The sequence below is a fragment of the Canis lupus genome, chromosome 5 (assembly GCF_003254725.2).
Source record: "Canis lupus dingo isolate Sandy chromosome 5, ASM325472v2, whole genome shotgun sequence".
In the NCBI taxonomy this organism is placed as follows: domain Eukaryota; kingdom Metazoa; phylum Chordata; class Mammalia; order Carnivora; family Canidae; genus Canis; species Canis lupus.
This window is the reverse complement of record NC_064247.1, coordinates 63859886-63873587: the sequence shown is the minus strand read 5'-3', so window position 1 is coordinate 63873587 and position 13702 is coordinate 63859886. Positions and strand designations below refer to the sequence as shown.

Genomic DNA, 13702 nt, shown 5'->3' with positions numbered 1-13702 from the left:
AGGATCGCGCCCTGGGCCAAAGGCAGGCGCCAAACCGCTGCGCCACCCAGGGATCCCAAGTGTCTGACTCTTGATTACAGCTCAGGTTATGATCTCAGAGTCAGGAGATGGAACCCTGAATTGGGCTCCCTGCTTAGGGTTCTCTCTCCTTCTGCTCCCCTCTCCCTCTCTTAAAAGAAAGAGAGAAAGCAGACTCAGAAAGCGTAAAGATTTGTTCCTGGTCACACAGCCAGCAATGTGTGACCCACCATGGGCATGTGCTTCTGGGAGGTGAACACTGTTGTCGTTGTTTTAATTACATGGGTGAGGAAGTCGGGTGGGCCTGCCAATAGGATCAGGCCCACATTCCCAACAGTGAGAAACCAGTGTTCTATTCCACATAGGAATACTTGGAAATTAAAAACCCATCCTGGGGGTAGCCCCAGTGGCGCAGCGGCTTAGCGCCACCTGCAGCCCGGGGTCTGATCCTGGAGACTGGGGATCGAGTCCCACGTCGGGCTCCCTGCATGGAGCCTGCTTCTCCCTCTGCCTGTGTCTCTGCCTCTTTCTCTCTTTCTATGTGTGTCTCTCATGAATAAATAAATAAAATCTTAAAAAAAAAATAAACCTATCCTGGGACAGCTGGGTGGAGCTGCGAAGGGCCCACATAAAAGCTTGAAGGTGATGTTGGAAGGGTGCTTCCACTTTGTCTCGGGGTTCGCCTTCTGCTGACCCTAAGTACTGAAAGCTATGCAGTCAGCCCAGTGAACCAAGCCTACCCTAATTTACATTGTGACAAATGGAGATCACTTTGTTTAGAACTGAATGGTTTACAACCAAACTCCTGAGGGCCACGCCGGTTACAACCAAACTCCTAAGGGCCACGCGGGCCTTCAGTGGTACAGGGAGAACTTCAAGTGGGCCTGATGTTGCATCTCTCAGCATCACATGACTGCTCTCTTGTGGAAGGCAAAGGAGGCAACTCCAGGTTGAGACTCCCCAAGTTTTCATCCACAGGTGAGGCAAGAAATCTGCATAAATTGGTCACACACTTTAGGGGTGACACCAAATCTATTTAACAACTAGCCCGGCCTTGGACAAATAGAATGGACAAGAGAGCGGCGTCCTGGGGGGGTTCCACCTGTGCTGAGCATAGCTCTTTAACAGGATTATGGGAGGTAGGGAGGGTAAATTCCAGGGGACTACAAGGGTATGGCTGGAGAGGATGAGGCATGTGGGGAACTAGAGACAGCAGCTACGTCAGGCGATGTGAAGTAATGCAAGAGCCTGATGACCAGTACAGGCCGACAGACCAGCCAGGCACACCTGTGTGCACACACCCTCTCCCTGTGTCTGGAGACTCAGTTCCCAATTGGGGTGGGCATACCTACTTCCCAGGATAGAAGGATTAGTACAGTGCCATCCCCACACTCAAGGCTGCCCTCTCCTCTATTCTAGCACACACCAGAGCCTCTCCCTCCTGCATTTGGGCCTCTGCGGTGTAGGCCTGCATATTTTAATCCTCTAAATAAAGAGTTTTTAAGAAATATCAATGCCTGACCCCATCTCAGAATTTCTAGGGATGGGTCCTTGATCTTTATTGTACAAATCTCCCCAGGAGGTTTTGAAACACAGGGAGGGTGGCGAGCCTCCACCTCAGACCACGGATTCCCATACCCCAGAGATGGGGAGAGTCACCTGAGACGCATTCACGACGACAAAAGGCAAACTCCCAGTCCGGCCCCTAACACTGGAAGATTTCCAGAAATCTGCAGCTTTGGGAGGGTCCTGGGTTTTGACGTGTTTACTCTCAGGAAGGAGAGAAGGTCCCCCAGGCAGCCACGGAGGCGGGCTCCGTGCCGCCCAGCTGTCACCTGCGCACCGCCACAGGTGCACCGTGCCCTGCGCGCATCCCCTCCTCACGGAGCCCCAGCTGAGCTTCCTCCCGCCCGGCGAGCCCGCTCTCGGACAGCAGGGTCTAGGTCCCGGTGTAGACGGCTCGGAGTCCATGTGGCCCCGACATCCGTCGCGGACACGCCTTAGGAAGGCCAGCTGTGGGTACCCAGCGCGGCCGCCGCGGGAGGGATGGCCGCGTGGTGGCGCCCACCTCGCGCGAGACTTCGTCTGGACAAGCCCGCACCTTCTTTGATGCCCCCGGTGACGGAGAGGAAGTTCCGGAGAACCTCAACGCGCAGACGTGACACGCCAGCCTCGCGCCAGCGCGCCGTAAGTGCGCAGGCGCGCCAGCCGTCCTCTTTTCTGCTCTTCCTTCTCCCGGTCTCCAGACGTCAGCGGCCGTTGGGTCCTATGTCGCGCCGGGCCCTCCGGAGGCTGAGGGGGGAACAGCGCGGCCAGGAGCCCCTCGGGCCCGGCGCCCTGCAGTTTGTCCTCCACGATGACGATGATGCGGAAGAAGAAGGTCCAAAGCGGGGTCCAGGTGGCCGGCGCTCCCGGGGCGCAGGCAAGGAGGGCGTCTGCGTCAACAACCGGTTCGAGCTGGTGAGGAACCGGGCTGCCGGGGGTGGGGGCGGTGGGAGGGGGCCGTGGGAGGGGCGGGGCCCTGATGTCACGGGGGCGGGGCGACTCGTGGTCTGGGCTGCAGCTGGGCGGGGCCACATCGGCGGGTGGGGCGGGCGGTGTGGTGGGCGGAGCTACGTTGGTTCGGGCTGCAGCGTGGAGGCCGGGCGTTGCGTGTCTGGGCTGCCGCGGAGTGGGCGTGGTCGTGACGCCTTGGGGGCGGGTCCGCAACCTGTGGTCGGGGTCTCAGGTCTCAGGCTTTGGGGGGCGTTCGCTTTAGCTTAGGGTGGGGCGCTGCGTCCAGGGAGCACTTGGGGGTCCGGGCCCCTATAGACCATCTCGTCCCCTGCTCGCGCCCCGGGGCTGAGTGTTCTGCTTGCTTCTCGCTGCGTCCCCTGAGCAGGTAGATGGTGGATGTGAAGTGAAGGAGTAAACGCCCCCTGGGGATTCTTCAGCTGGCCACAGTCAGTATCTGGGCTTGTGCGTGCATCGTTTTCGCCTGGCTTTTCTGACCTCCCTGTGCGGGCAGTGTCCACGGTGTGCCCGACTGGTTGAACAAGCAGCAGGAGGTCTGAAGGTGATGGGGAAACCAGCGACTCTTCTTTAGCTCGTTCTTGGTCTTGGATTGCACCCAACTTTAGGTAAAGTTGACAAGTTAGGAGCCTATCATAGATGACAGAGAATGTGGGTGGGCTTCCAGTTCTGGAGTTTGGTTCCAAGATTATCGACCTCCCCTCCAAGGTGAGAGACGGCCTTGCGGTGGAGTCTGGGGTGGAGGTGGGACCAGGCCCTTTCTTCAGATTCCCTGCAGTCTCCTTTTTCCTGTTCTGATCCTGAAACCAGAAGCAACTTCCTCCTTTCTACCCTGTTTATTGTCATGCTTCCTTTCTTTTTTGACATTTTTATCATAAAAAGATTCAAACATGTACAAAAACAAGAGTAGTATTAACCTTCCTGTGCTTATCTCTCAACTCCCACAATTGAACACACAGCAGGCTGTCTCCTCAGTATTCCTATCACATCCTGTGTTCTTAAATTTGCCAGTCATTTTTCTGATTTCTCTCAAAACACCCAAGTCTTCTCCCCCATCTCACTTGTTCTTATCAGTTTGTGCTGTATTCGGCCATCTCCAAGGACGTTTGATTGTGTTGTGCTTCCTCTTTCCCATATGCCCCACATTTGTCATCTTTAACAGCCATAGCTTTTCTTTGGAGGACATTTACACATTCCAGGCACTGCTGTTGTACCACAGGATTCTCATAGTCTGGGAAGGAGGTCATATTGTCCTTGTGAAACGAGGTAGTCAGTGACACCTGCAGAGTAAATCCAGGCTTTCTGACTTAAAACTTGTACTCTTGACTATGTTTTTTTTTTTTTTTTAAGATTTTTATTTTATTTATTCATGAGAGACACAGAGATAGAGAAAGAGAGAGGCAGAGACACAGGCAGAGGGAGAAGCAGGCTCCATGCAGGGAGCCTGATGTGGGACTCGATCCCTGGTCTCCAGGATCAGGCCCTGGGCTAAAGGCAGCACTAAACCTCTGAGCCACCCGGGCTGCCCTACTCTTTGACTATGTTATGGTTTTTGTCTCCAAAGCAATTTTTTTTTTAAGATTTTATTTATTTATTCATGAGAGACACACAGAGGCAGAGACACAGGCAGAGGGAGAAGCAGGCTCCATGCAGGGAGCCCACTGCAGGACTCGATCCCAGGATCAAGGGATCATGCCCTGAGCCAAAGGCAGATGCTCAACCGTTGAGCCACCCAGGTGTCCCTGAAGCAAATGTTTTTAATGTTCCTGTTGAAGAAGAAAAGAGAGTAAATGGACAGGGGGGTGGGCAGAGTGTTTGCAAGAAGTGGAAAAAGTGTGAAGAGAGGGGTTACATGTGAAGGGAAAGAAAGAATACTGATGTGGACCCCCCCATGAGATCATGTCAGTGGGACTCACGGTCTGTACCTGTTCAGGATTCTGCTGTCTGTGTGTTCCCCTGTCACCAGCTCAGGTGTCCTGGTCTCGGGATTCATACATCCAGCTCAACATTTGTCCCTTTTTAGACCTTTCACAGATCTGTCAAACCCAGAGTGTCCAAATGTTAACTGCCTTTGCTGCCTCCTCCAGCTTTCCCTGTCTTGGTAGAGGGCATTTCCATTTTGCCTCTTGTCCATGCTGCAATGTGAAGGCATCCCTGAACTGCTTTTTTTCTCTCACAATCTACACAAACCTGGGCCACCCTGTGGCAGTTCCAGGTGCAGCCTGTGGTTCGAATCATCACCGTCCTTATACTCAGTCCTGCTGCTCCTCTTGTTCCTTTGCAGTCTGAACACAGCAAGCACAGTGACCCTGTTCGGCATGTGTCTGTCCTCAACCCTCCTTTCTTTATAACCCCCCCAACGGTCCCATGAGCTCTTCTACCTCGTTCCTTTATAATCTTGCTTACTGTGCTCTGGCCATGGTGATCTGTCCTCCTTGCCATCTCCTCTGCCTTTAACACCTGTATTTAGGTGTCATGTGGCTCACTCCTTCTTCCTCAAGTTTTGGTCAGATACCACTTTCTCAGTCTTGCTTCCCCTTCCTACCTGCTTTAATTTTTTTTTTTAAATAAAGATTTTTTGGGGGATTCCTGGGTGGCTCAGCGGTTTGGCGCCTGCCTTTGGTCCAGGGCATGATCCTGGAGTCCCGGGATCAAGTTCCGCGTCGGGCTCCCGGCATGGAGCCTGCTTCTCCCTCCTCCTGTGTCTCTGCCTCTCTCTCTCTCCCTCTCCCTCTCTCTCTCTCTCTCTCTCTCTGTCTGTCATAAATAAACAAATCTTTAAAAAAAATAAAGATTTTATTTATCTGTTCATGGGAGACACACACAGAGAGAGGCAGAGACACAGGTAGAGGGAGAAGCAGAACTCCATGCAGGGAGCCCAATGTGGGACTCATTCCTAGGTCTCCAGGATCACACCCTGGGCCGAAGGCAGCACTAAACCGCTGAACCACCCAGCCTGCACCCTACCTGCTTTAAAAATACTCTTACCTTACCTCAGGGCACCTATGTCAGGTGGCTGCAGGTGGCTCAGTCCGGTAAGCATCTTACTTTTGATCTCAACTCAGATCCTGATCTCAGGGTCACGAGATTGAGCCCCATGTCCTCAGACTCTGTGCTCTGCAGAGAGTCTGCCTGAAGATTTTTTTTCTCCCTCCGCCTCTTTCTCTGCACTCACTCTCTAAAATAAATATATCCTTAAAAAAAAAAAAAGTACAGTTACCCCCTTATTCCCATTCCCCTTCTCTTCTTTCTCATTTTTCCCTCCTCCCTACTGAAGTATAAGCTTCTTGGGAGTAGAGATTTTGCTATTGCCTATCGTGTTTCCGCCACCCTGTGTCTGGCACCCAGATATGCAGAAAAGTTACTGCATGAGTCAGCATTTCCTCTAAGAGGACCAGCAGGTATTGTCTCCAGCCAGAATGTTTGCATACAGGCTTTGGAGTCAGAAGGACCCAGATTTGAATCCTGGCTCCATCTCTTCAGAGCTGTAAGAATGTAGATAAGATACAGTCTTACTTCATGGGGTTGTCATGAGTGATACATGAATTAACATGTATAGCCTTTAGCCCAAGCTGGGCATATAGTCAACACTCAGCAAATACAGATACTAAAAGCCAAGTGAAGGGTGCAATAGAACTTAAGTAGAAACGTGACCCTAAGTTGTTTACTTAGAAACATTTCCAGGGACCAGCAATGCTATCCTACGGAGAAGAAAGAGCAGAGAGAAGCTCTCCTTTGTTAGTTTATGAATTTATTCTCATGACAGGCTCTTGGGTGAGTTTTTTTGGCCTTAGAATAGAAGTTTTTCCTATTTCATTCAGAGTAGTTTTTAAAAACCAGCTTTATTGAAGTGTAATTTGTACATGATAAATGCATCTGTTTTAAATGTATAGTTCAGGTTTTGCAGCATAACATACTGTGCAGCCTTTGAAGATGATGTAGAATAGAATTCAGTATTTGGGGAGTCAAGAACTACTTTGACTATCTGTTAAAAACCCATAAACACACTTTTAAAAGATTAAAAAAAAAATCAGATTTTAAAACACTGAGAAATTTTCCCTCTAAATGAGGAAGATCAGTATTTTATAAAGAATTGCATTTAGGAGATCCCTGGGTGGCTCAGCGGTTTGGCGCCTGCCTTCGGCCCAGGGCATGATCCTGGAGTCCCAGGATCGAGTCCTGCGTCAGGCTCCTTGCATGGAGCCTGCTTCTCCCTCTGCCTGTGTCTCTGCCTCTCTCTCTCTCTCTCTCTCTCTCTCTCTCTCTCTCTCATGAATGAATAAATAAAATCTTAAAAAAAAAAAAAAAAAGAATTACATTTAGCCTGTAAGCAACTCTAGGGCTGGGGACACTCAACCCCATGCAGTTGAAAATCTGCACATAACTTTTCATTCCCCCGAGCTTAACTGCTAATAGCTATTTATTGGAAGCCTTATTGATAACATAGAAATCTATTAACATGTATTTTGTATGTTATATATATTATATACTCTTGAAGCTGCAGAAAAAATGTTATTAAGAAAATCATATGGGGGAGCACCTGGGTGGCTCAGTCAGTTAAGCGTTTGACTTGATTTTGGCTCAAGTCATGATCTCAGGGTCGTGGGATCGAGCCCTCCACCAGACTCTGTGCTGGGCATGGATCCTGCTTACGATTCTCTTTTCATTTGCCTCGTGCTAACCTCCGGTGGGGTCGGGGGTAAGAAAATCATAAGAAAGAAGATACATTTACAATACTGTGCTGTATTTATTTTTTAAAAAATTTATACGTAAATTCACATGCATAGTTCAAACCTCTTGTTCAAGGGTCAACTGTATGTGCATATGTCTGTCTGTTTTTAGGTACAATATAATGGCCATTCTCTGAAAACAATTGCAATAAATCTGAATTGTAAAATTATTAGTTTTTTAAAGATTTTATTTTTTATTTTTATTTTGAAAGATTTTATTTATTCATCAGAGACACAGAGAGAGAGAGAGAGAGGCAGAGACATAGGCAGAGGGAAAAGCAGGCTTCGTGCAAGGAGCCCGACTCAGGACTCCATCCCAGGACTCCAGGATCATGCCCTGGGCCGAAGGCAGGCGCCAAACCACTGGGCCACCCAGGGATCCCTGAATTGTAAAATTAAATAAACCAAACTTCATCCAGAATAAGTCTCAGTGATTAGGATGCTCGTTTTTTTGTTAGTTTTTAGAGATTTTATTTATTTATGAGAGACAGAGAGAGAGAGAGGCAGAGACACAGGCAGAAGGAGAAGCAGGCTCTCTGCAAGGAGCCCGATGTGGGACTTGATCCCACATCCCAGGAGTACACCCTGAGCCGAAGGCAGAAGCTCAACCACTGAGCCACCCAGGCATCCCCAGGATTCTCTTGTTTGGCTGGAATAAGGACTTGAAATTGTACAGTGATCTTTGACTTGGCAGCATGTGTGTCATCTTTGCTTTCCAGTTTATTTGGACCCTTTGTTTTAATGGCAGCAAGCGTAGAAATCTTGGATTCACATTCACAAAAACATTTAATAACAGATGGTGTTAGAACTCTAGTAGCTTTTTTTTTTTTTTTTTACCGGTCATGGGCACATTTGGTCAAGTATTAACCATAATTTTCTAAGATTCTTTTTTTTTTTTTAAGATTTTATTTATTCATGAGAGACACACACACACAGAGAGAGAGAGAGAGAGAGGAGCAGAGACACAGGCAGAGGGAGAAGCAGGCTCCATGCAGGGAGCCAGATGCGGGACTCGATCCTGGGTCTCCAGGATCACACCCCGAGCCAATGGCAGGCACTAAACCACTGAGCCACCCAGGGATCCCCTTCTAAGATTCTTCAAATTAAAGTTATGTTACATCATTTCTTTTGTCCTCACATCTGTAAGATTATCTTTAGCAAAATTAGTATCTCTTAATGCTGCTGTGAGTGAGGAAAGAATTAAGAATCCATATTCCAACTGTGTAATTATTTGAACAGTAGAAAAAAAGTTTGCGGTGGTTCTAGATATCTGCTGGATGTATAGACAGATGCATAAGGCTTTTGAAAAGCCCGAAGCAGGATGAACATAAGGAAAACCACAGCAAGGCAAATCATGATCAAATTGTTGAAGCCAGTGGTGAATTAAAATCATAAAAGTAGTTGGAAAAGAGACACATTATCTACAGTGAAATAGTGATATGAATGATCCTGACTTACTAGATACAGAGCAAACCAGAAGGCAATGGAGCAACATTTCTGCAGTGCTAATAGAAAAAATGTAACCTGGCATTCTATTCCCAGTGAAATATTTTTCAAACATGAGCGTGAAATTAAAAAAACGATAACTGGGTAGCCCCGGTGGCTCAGCGGTTTAGCACCGCCTTCAGCCCAGGGCATGATCCTGGAGATCCAGGATCAAGTCCCACATCAGGTTCCCTGCATGGAGCTTGCCTCTCCCTCTGCCTGGGTCTCTGCCCCCCTCTCTCCCTCCTCTCTCTCTCTCTGTCTCTTGTCAATAAATAAATAAAATTAAAAACAAACAAAAACAACAATAACCATGAATGTGAAGTAAAGATACTTTCATTTTTTTTTAAATTTTTATTTATTTATGATAGAGAGAGAGAGGCAGAGACATAGGCAGAGGGAGAAGCAGGCTCCATGCACCGGGAGCCCGACGTGGGACTCGATCCCAGGTCTCCAGGATCGCGCCCTGAGCCAAAGGCAGGCGCTAAACCTCTGCGCCACCCAGGGATCCCGTAAAGATATTTTCAAATAGACAAAGGTTAAGAAAATTCATTGCCAGAGTCATACTAAAGAAATATTAGGGCAGCCCTGGTGGCTCAGTGGTTTAGCACCTTCAGCCCGGGGTGTGTTCCTGGAGACCTGGAATCGAGTCCCACGTCGGGTTCCCTGCATGGAGCCTGCTTTTCCCTCTGCCTGTGTCTCTGCCTCTCTCTCTCTCTCTCTGTGTGTCTCTCATGAATAAATGGATAAAATATTTATTTTTTTTAAAGATTTATTTATTTATTTATGATAGACAGAGAGAGAGAGAGAGGCAGAGACACAGGCAGAGGGAGAAGCAGGCTCCATGCCGGGAGCCCGACACAGAACTCCATCCTGGGACTCCAGCATCGCGCCCTGGGCCAAAGGCAGGTGCCAAACTGCTGAGCCACCCAAGGATCCCCGGATAAAATCTTTAAAAGAAAAAGAAAGAAATATTAAAGGAAATTCTTCATTCTGAAAGAATATAGTGCCAGGTGGAAATATGGATGAATGTGAAGGAGTGAGGAATGCTGGAAATGTTAAATATTAGGGTAAATATATAATGTTCCCTAGTTTTTAAATTTCTTTAGAAGAAGTTTGGCTCTTTAAAGTGAAAGTAATAGTGTGTTATTGGGTTTACAACACACCAAAGTAGAATGTATGGCAGTAATTGTCCTAAGAATGGAGGGAAATGTAAGCATGCTGCTGTAAAGGTCTTATATTTTTATATGAAATAACACGAGATGCATAAAAGATGCTTATTGTAAGCTTACAGCAAGTACTGAAAATAGAAAGCAGACACAGTCGGAGGTTGGCATAAATGTAGACAAATAGATCAACACAACAGAATCGAGAATTCAGAAATGGGTTTATGCTTATATAGTCAATTGATTTTTTTTTTTTTTCAAAAGCAATTCCATGAGGAAGGTAAAATCTCTGTAACAAATGATGCTACAATAACTGTATGGAGAAAAATGAACTTCAATCCATACAGTCCCCTCACACAAAGCATACTCAAAATGGACCTTGGATCTCCACATTAAAGCTATAATGCTTTTAGAATAAAGTGTTGGAAAATATCCATATGACGGAGGTAGGCCAAGACTTCTTAGACTAGGTCCAGGAAGCACTAATTAATCCTAAGAAGATTGAGAAAGTAGACTTCATCAAAACTTAAAACTTTCATGCCCATCAGAAGATGTAGCTAAAAATATGAATAGGCAAGCCACACACTGGGAGGAAAAGATCACAAGACATCTATGACAAAGGATTTGTATCCAGAACATGTCTGAACAGCTCTTACAAGTCAGTAAGAAGTCAGCCCAATTTTTCATTGTGCAGAAGATTGGAACAGGCACTTCACAAAGGGCTGGCTGATACACACTTGAAAGAATATTCAACAATAGTCAAAAGGTAAATGTAAATTAAAATTTATAAAACTGTGCCATTGTATACTCACTAGAGTGGCCATATTAGAAATACTGATAATGCCAAAAGAGGCACCTGGGTAGCTCAATTGGTTAAGCATCTGACTTCTGCTCAGGTCATGATCCTAGTGTCCTGGGATCAAGTCTCAAGTCCAGCTCTCCTCACTGGGGAATCTGCTGCTTCCTCTGCTCCTGCCCCCACTCATTCTATCTCCATCTCTTTCGCTCTCTCAAATAAACTCTTCAAAAAAAAAAAAAAAAGGAGGGACACCTGGTGGCTCAGCGGTTGAGCGTCTGCCTTTGGATCAGGGCATGATCCCGGGTTTCCAGGGATCTTGTCCCTCATTAGGCTCCCTGCAAAGAGCCTGCTTCTCCCTCTGCCTGTGTCTCTGCCTCTCTGTGTCTCATGAATAAATGAAATAAAATGTTTTTTAAAAAGATTTTTATTTGCTTATTCATCAGAGACACACAGAGACAGGAGAAGCAGGCTCTATGCAAGGAGCCCGATATGGGACTCAGTCCCGGGACTCCAGGGTCACACCCTGAGCGGAAGGCAACTGCTCAACTGCTGAGCCACCCAAGCGTACCAAAATCTTAAAAAAAAAAATTTTTTTAAGGAAATACTGATAATGCCAAATGGTGAGCACATGGAGCAAGCAGAGCTCTCTGGGAGCAATATAAAGTTGTACAACCACTTTGGAAATAGATCTGACAATTCAGCATAAACCTTATACTTTATAACCCAGTTACTCAACTTCTATATACTTATCCCTGAAACTTCTACATAAATGTTCAAAAGCAGCTTTCATTCAAACAGCCCCAAATGGAAAGCCACTTAAATGACTTCTGCCAGACAGTTAAGCTAATGTGGCATATCCATACAAAGGCATACTGATGACCAGTAGTACAGGTACCAACAGGATAGGCCTCAGAACAGTGTTTTGTGTGAATGAAGCTAAACATGAAAGAAGACATGTTCTGGTTCTTTCTGCATGAAGCTCTAGGACAGGCATAAGCCAACTATGGTGGAAGAAATCTTAGCACCTGAAGTCAGCAGAAAATAATAATTGGGGGTGTTACTGTGGTATATGTTTCGGGGGTAATGGAAGTATATTATATCTTGGTAAGAGTATGGGTTACACACCTATGCATATGCCAAAACTCATATTGTATCTCCATTTAAAGATAAGTAAATTATACCTTGGTTCCTCCTCTCCTCCAAAAAATGGTAAAACTCATGCCCAGTGTTTATTGTTCCTCAAGACTTGTCCTGTAGAATAGCAGAGAATGTATGTGTAGTGAACAAAAACCCCTTGAAATTCTTACCCATTTGAGAACTTGAAACTGATGAAAATGACAGCTTTTGGATAGCAAATAAGATTTTACTGGGACTATTGGATAGAGTCTTTGAGTGCTTTTGCGTGCTGATAGAGATAGCAATGAAGCATGCACTATCAGCAACTCTTAAAAGGCACAAAGCTAAGTATGTCATCAGAGGGCTCCATGTGTGGGTGCACAGAGCCAGAACATTGCAGGTGAAGTGTAGCTTGGCATAGAGCTTATGAATTTGAATTTCTCTAAACACCTCAAGCTTCCAAAAGGGACTCAAGAAATAAGATCGTATGGGACAGCTGGCCTAGTTGGTGGAGCATGTGACTCTTGATCTAGAGGTCTTGAGTTCCAGCTCCACGCTGGGTGTAGAAATTACTTAAGAAGGAAAGTAGACATGACTTAATAAAGTAAACCAGCAGGGAACCTGGGTGGCTTAGTTAAGCATCTGCTTTCGGCTTAGGTCAAGATCCCAGTATCCTGGGATTGAGTCGAGTCTTGCAACTGGTGCCCTGCTCTGCAGAGAGCCTGCTTCTCCCTCTGCCTCTGCCTGTTGTTCCTCCTGCTTGTGCTCTCTGTCAAGTAAATAAATAAAATCTTTCAGAAATATCTTTTTTTACTTTTTTAATTTTTTTTTATTTTTTTTATTTTTTTATTTATGATAGTCACAGAGAGAGAAAGAGAGGCAGAGACACAGGCAGAGAGAGAAGCAGGCTCCATGCACCGGGAGCCCGATGTGGGATTCGATCCCGGGTCTCCGGAATCGCGCCCTGGGCCAAAGGCAGGCGCCAAACCGCTGCGCCACCCAGGGATCCCTTTTTTTACTTTTTAAAAAGATTTTAATTTTTTTATTCACGACAGACACACAGAAAGAGGGGCAGAGACACAGGAGAGGGAGAAGCAGGCTCCATACAGGGAGCCTGACGTGGGACTTGATCCTGGGTCTCTAGGATCATACCCAGGGCTGAAGGCGGTGCTAAACCACTGGGCCACCAGGGCTGCCCTCAGAAATCTCTCTCTCTCTTTTTTTTTTTTTTTTGATTAAAAAAATAAAAGTAAACCAGTAGGGTACCTGGCTGGCTCAGTCAGTTAAACATCCGACTCTTAATTTTGGCTCAGGTTGTGATCTCAGGGTCATGAAATTGAGCCTTGAGTTGGGCTGTGTGACTACTGGAGAGTCTGCCTGAGAGTCTCTCTCCTTCTTCCTCTGCTCCTCCCCCCTAGCATGCACTTGCTCACCCTCTAATAAATCGTTTTTTTTTTTAAAAAAGTAAACCAGCACTCAGCTTCGTTGGAGGCATTGGAGGTATCATTTGGTTGCATGCTGGAGAAAGTATGGGTGCCAATTCTCTCATAAACCCCCATTGTTTAGAGGAAATGTCCCAGGAGGCCTCATTCCAGCTTCCCCCCTTTGCTCCTGAATCTAAACTACCCAGACCACAGCTGAGCCCCTGGCTTTACAATGGTGCTACTCAAAAGAAAGCATCCACAATAGGAATTGCCATAGTTATTAGTCAGGTTGGGACAGATGCTATTTTGGTAGAATTCCAGCATTTTTGAATCGGATATGGATTTATAGATAGACAAGCATGACATACTCCTGAGTTGTGTCCTTGCCACATGGAGATCTCCATCGGTGAAGAAAGAAAGCAAAAGAAAGGATGCAAAAACTTGTTCCTTTCT

At 46.5% G+C, this 13702-nt stretch overlaps 1 protein-coding gene across 2 annotated transcripts in view; it reads left to right on the top strand.

The window, feature by feature from the left end:
- Positions 1-1531: 1531 nt before the first annotated feature.
- The window catches only part of TCF25 (transcription factor 25), a 31642-nt gene continuing 19471 nt past the window's right edge, over positions 1532-13702 (top strand). For both annotated transcript variants that reach the window (XM_025427178.3, XM_025427177.3), the window contains exon 1: positions 1532-2478. In XM_025427178.3, coding sequence (XP_025282963.2) covers positions 2065-2478 — 414 coding nt within the window. In that variant the 5' untranslated portion in view covers positions 1532-2064. The remainder of the gene's footprint in view (positions 2479-13702) is intronic.